The sequence below is a fragment of the Caenorhabditis briggsae genome, assembly GCF_000004555.2.
Source record: "Caenorhabditis briggsae complete genome, chrV, whole genome shotgun sequence".
NCBI classification, from domain to species: Eukaryota; Metazoa; Nematoda; class Chromadorea; order Rhabditida; family Rhabditidae; genus Caenorhabditis; species Caenorhabditis briggsae.
The window spans coordinates 18,926,056-18,931,721 of NC_013488.2; the positions used below are offsets into that span (position 1 = coordinate 18,926,056).

A 5,666-nucleotide genomic window follows, 5' to 3' on the forward strand; every position below is an offset into this window, starting at 1 on the left:
TTTCTTAAATTTAGTTTTTGTTTGCACTGTTCCAAATGATGCTTCCTCTCTTCCATAAGTGATAAGAAGGTTACTACTGAATAACTTAGCAAGGTCTCCAGTATGTATTTCATATAAATGAAATCACTAAAAAAAATTAGGAGGGGAAAAGAAGAGGACACTACTGATAAGGAGTGTACCCCTCCCAATGTGTTACGCCTACGCCTTCCTCCAAGCCTCTCTCCTTTTTACGATTATCGATCTGAATGAGTGGGGAAGACAATAAGAGGGAAAAAGTTTCGAAATGAGCAGAGGATGAGTCAGGTGGGGGGTAACAGATGCTCCATTGAAGTTTTTGGTGCGCATAAAACCAGCTGGTAGGGGAAAAAAGATATATGGTTTGAGTATAGCTAGCTGGTGGAGGATCTGTGCTTATAGGGGGTTGATTTGGACGGATTTGAAGCTTGTTTGAAGTTTTGGATAGACGCAGACAGCTAGAGCGTCTTGTCATCTGCGTCTCTAGCCCTCCAAACCGAAATCGTTAGTTTTTGTTGCTCTTTCTTTTGGTTCAGAATTTGTAAGGAATCACATTGGAAACTTTAGAGGATGTAAAACAGATCTAGATTGAAAACTTTGCATTTACAGAATTTTTTGAAAATTTCGTTTTTTGACGATTTCTGAAAGACGCCCCTTTTGAACCCCAATTGCGTACTGAAAAAGGTGTCCTTCAGAAACCGGCAAAAAGCTGAGAAACTAGAAATTTTCAAAAAATTATTTAAATGCAAAGTTTTCAATCTAGACCTGTTTTAGATCCTCCAAAATTTTCAAAGTGATTGGAAACTTGACAGCGGAGCTCCAAACACTTGAAAATGGCTGAAAATCGACTGAAAAACGGGTTTCTATGCATCTAATTGTAAAAGGCTTGGGCAGAAAATGTGCTTAAAGCCCCTTATCCTTAAATCCTAGAAATCTGCCTCTCTGAGAGACTAGAAGCTTTTTCCCGGTACTGTAAGAAGGTCAGGAGCTAGAACCCCAATGAAATCCCATTTTTCGAAAATCCTAGAAAAAGGAAGATTTTCTAATAAAATGCACACACACACATTTTGTTTCAATTTCGATCCCCCATCCATTTCCTGCGTCATTACCCCACTTCTCCGCTTTTGGTCCTCCTCCAATATTAGATCTTTAAGAGATTCTCATCATGCTCTTCCCCCTCCTCCACAAAAATTGCCGCGGGGTCCCCCTCTCATCTCTTTTTCATTCATTTTGGAAATCTTCATTTTTCTCTTCTACCTCTCTTCTCTCTCTCTCTCTCTCTCGCGCTCTCTCGACTCGATTCCTTTTTTGTAATTCAATACTTACACCCTCCCCACCTCCTTCTTTCCAAAAAATTTGGGTCAAGTAGCGAATGAATATTAGGAGAAGAAGTACAAAGGACTAAAAACTAAAAGGTGGTATTCTAGGTTATCAAAGAGGAGCAAGTATCCGAGGACTCGGATTCCGAAGACGGCAACGCCACCACGACTTCAGACTCAGAAGACGTTGAGCAGAACGTAAAGGAGAACAAGAAGAGATCGCCTAAGCAACGTGGCAAGAAGATGCTACCGAATACTACAGTAACTGGAGCAACTGATGGGACTGGAAGCGCCGTGCCCACGTCTTCAGCAGCCAGCACTTTGGATTATACGGTAGGTCAATTGGTTTTTCGGAAACATTCTGCTTAAGTGACGTATTGGTTGAAAACGATGATGCTTATTTTTTCCGTCCTTATCAGTGATAGCTCTAAAAAAGACCATATGCTTTCCTCTCTAACTGTCTGGGCGTATAGTATTGATGAGTGGTTGGGGGGGAGTGTGACTCACTTAAGTTTTATTTTCCTTAATTTTCTTAGGAAATCCATTTTGCTAGCTACTAGGTCCTATTTTTTGGCAATATTGAAAGCTAGAGACTCGTAGAAGCCTGAGCTGCAATTTTGGAATTTTTAAGCTATCTTGATCCATAGATCTCAAGCTTCAGCTTCAATTTTTTGCCGATTTTAAAGCTTGCGGTTCAAGATTGAAGCTATCGAAATCTTGAGATTTATGAATCTAGTTAGGTAAAAAATCTCAAAATCGCAGCTCAGGCTTCTTTTCTAGAGCCATTGTGGCAGATTTCTATAGCTCCGAGAGCCCTAGTTTCTTATCATTACTAAGAACATTCACCAAATTCGGTTTGATGTGTCGCGCGTCTTATCACCCACTCAAAGTTAACCTAATGAGCTGAAATTTGGACAGATGAATCAGAAATGTTTCTAATTAAATGCCCAAATTTTTTTTTTCAAAATTTTGATTTTGAAGTCTTCTGGAGACGTTCCTTGGTTTCGCCACAGTACATCATCTACATCATCTGGGAAAACACACCATGGTCATGTAAGATCATTTCTAGGCCAAAAAAAAACTGGTTGATACAGTAAGACTATTCGGAAGGACTCTCAAGCAGTATGAAACAAAAACTAGTTAAAAATCCAGGAGCACATCATGCACGAGATGTAAAAAAGTGGTGAAAATGGATGGAAAATGTGTGTATGTCCACAAGAAGGGGTCCTGAGTGAGGAGGGCAGGGCGTCCTTGCCCAAGAAGCCAAATATTTATTCAATTTCTATTTATTTATCCGAAACCCTGTCCCCAGACCCTCCTCCCCATTTTTCTCACACTCCATAGGAGGTCATCTGCTGGAACTTGGGCGAAGATCATATCTTTTGGGCATTATCAACTCCAAGGTCATGAACTTCTCATCTTGGCGTTTCTTAGGGTTTCTCAGGTATTCTCACACCGGGGCGTGTCTTGGAGGATTACTGTAGTTGCCCAGGGGGGAGGGATAGGGCGATGCGCAGGGTGGGGGTCGGATGGGAGTGGGGGCGGAGTCCTGACGGAGAGGGAGGCAGAGACTCTAGCCCTTCCTCAGTACCTCTCGATCTATGAGTCTGTGGAACACCTCTATATTTTTTTCGATTCATTAAAAAGGTCCAAACCCTCTATAATGTTTGTCTGTTTGTCCAGACTTGTTGTTTTTTCACGCGCTTCTCTAACTTCTGTTTCCGCGGAGGTCCTTCTCTCTAAATATCTAAATATTTGTTGTATTTAAATATTTACATAATCCTCTTTTTCTCTTTGTCCTTCCTCTATCTATATATAAGCAAACTTTTTTTCCAGGCGATGAACGCTCAGGACTATCTGCCCACCTACTCCAACACAGCGCTCAGCTATCAGCCAGCCTATCAGGTGAGCAGCAAGCCATATCTAGGCCAAACCTTCGCGCTTGGAACCAAAGATGATTCAACGTTGGCTTTCCAGTATTCGAATGCCACCAATGGACTTCTCAACTACAACTATAATCAGTATGCTAATCAATTGGGATCCAACTATATCAACACCACGGCGAACTTCATGCAAGGAGGAGGGATTTCACCATTAGGTAAGTACTATGTTTCATTCTATGACCAGTACTGAGCTAGCCACTTAATTATTCATATCCTATGACTATGTAACCTAACGCCCAACCTTCCTATTTTCCAGGCTTCGCAGCCAATCCCACCACCGGCTCCGCATCCGTCACAACATCATCTGCTTCCGTCGTCAATCGATCGTCTGGACGCAACTCGAGCTCAACCGCTTCAACCATCAATGCCGCTGCTGGCTCCCCAGTTGAAAGCCGATCGTACGCGGGAGGATCCGGAAGTAGCGGACAGGAGCTGACGGTTCAGGAATTCGAGAATGTTCGGGAGAAGATTCGGAGACAAGGAACCTATGGGCAATCGAAACCGCCATACTCCTACATTTCCTTGATCACAATGGCAATTCAAAAATCGGCTACACGACAATTGACCCTCTCGGAAATCTACAACTGGATCATGGAGCTGTTCCCATACTACCAGAATCATCAGCAAAGATGGCAAAACTCGATTCGCCACTCTTTATCCTTCAATGACTGCTTCGTGAAAGTTGCTAGGTTAGTTCTGAACTTCTGGGGCTAAGCTTATTACCAGGAATTCCCATATACCTACTCGGAGGTACCTCGAATCCCCTGCGCCCGACCAAGTAAATGTATTTTACCGGAGCCTTTACCATATACCTATTATTGTATAGTTTTTCTCAAGGACTCCCGCTTTCCCGTCGCTGCGCCACATTTATAATTCAATGCGCTCCTCACCTTCCTTGAGGGCGCCAACGAAGCATGAAGCTGTTTAGATGAGAAGGGCGCCGGAACTCCTCCCCGCCAGAACAATTAGTCAGCGCGCGCTTCTGTGAAAAAGAACAGAAAAAAATGTTTGATTACTTGTTACCTATGGATGTGTTCCGGAAGTTAATAGATTTTCCGACCTAAATCTCTTTTTTCAGATCCCCAGACAAGCCAGGAAAGGGATCCTTCTGGACGCTCCATGAGCATTGCGGTAACATGTTCGAGAATGGATGTTATCTTCGTCGTCAAAAGAGATTCAAGGTCAAGGAGCGTGAGCCATCAAGAAAGAAGAGAAATGCTCATGCTCAGCAACAACAACACGTGCCCAAGATTGAGATCAAGGATGAGGATCAGACGGTTTCAACAACTTCATCACTTGGAGCGTACCCGATGGTCAGTCAACCCACTGCTAAGATTGAGGTGAAAGAGGAGCTGAAATCAGCAGCGTCGGCCGCCACCGCTTCTTCCGCGCTACTTGACCCAATCGCGTCGGCAGTCAATCACAGTCAACCCACTTCAGTCATCTCCAGTGTCGGAAGTCTTGGAGCTACACAGCCACAGGTGAGGGACCTTGTGCAAATACTAGCGGAACCTTGAATGGGCTCTATGCATTCTAAAAAATTCTAATTCCTATAATTTCCAGATGAACCTCAACGGGCAATACTCTTCGCCATACATCTATTCGGGAGACTTCTCGGCGAATCTCCTCCAGGGACAGAACTTCCTGAACAACACCATCTACAATCCAACGAGCCTGTATACCTCCAATGATTATAATGGATATCAGAATACTCTATACAGCTCCACCAACCCGAACTCTGCTGCGAATCTCTAAAAAGATCATAAGGTTTTTTAAATTGCTATTGTAAATATACTTGTTATCCCTACTATCATAGAAGCCCATCTTCCCCCAGCCACTGGTTATGTTCCCGCCCTGAAAGTTTGAAAATCACAGATGTCTTTAAATCAATCAGCCCCCCTTTCCTCTGAAAAAGAATCCACCGAATGTTACCGGTTCAAAAATTCTCTTATTGCAATAAGTTTTCTATTAGCTCCTCCTTTCTCTCATATCGTCAGTATCTACCGTCTCGCTCACATAATATACTTTTTTTTGATGAATGTTATACTTTTCACTGTTTTCAGAAATTTACTATTTTTCATTTCTCTCCAAAAAATCTCAAATTCCTTTCCATTTTGTGTCGCGCAGGGACCATTTTCACACATTTCTTCTTCATCCCAGGATCCTACTTTTTATACCGTCTTTGTCGCATTTTTCTGAAATTCACTGTTTTTCTGGTATTTTTACTTTTTCTAAACTCATAAAAAGTTTTCTTCAATCCTTCTGAAACAATAATACGATAGATATCCGATAAGGACCATTCTTCCATTGTCTTAAAACACAAAGGGGTCCTTATAACAATGAACAGACAACGGGGTAACGTATCCGGATACGGTCGTTCTGAATACAC

The 5,666-nt window shown here is 42.5% G+C and overlaps 1 protein-coding gene across 1 annotated transcript; it reads left to right on the forward strand.

The window, feature by feature from the left end:
* Nucleotides 1–1,442: 1,442 nt before the first annotated feature.
* Nucleotides 1,443–5,032, forward strand: Cbr-pha-4 (the record flags this gene model as incomplete). Its single annotated transcript, XM_002638495.1, has 6 exons — nucleotides 1,443–1,667; nucleotides 3,171–3,239; nucleotides 3,312–3,432; nucleotides 3,543–3,966; nucleotides 4,356–4,758; nucleotides 4,841–5,032. Coding segments are annotated over 6 exons (1,434 nt in total), but the record flags the coding sequence as incomplete, so codon positions are not given.
* Between the last annotated feature and the right edge of the window lie 634 nt (nucleotides 5,033–5,666).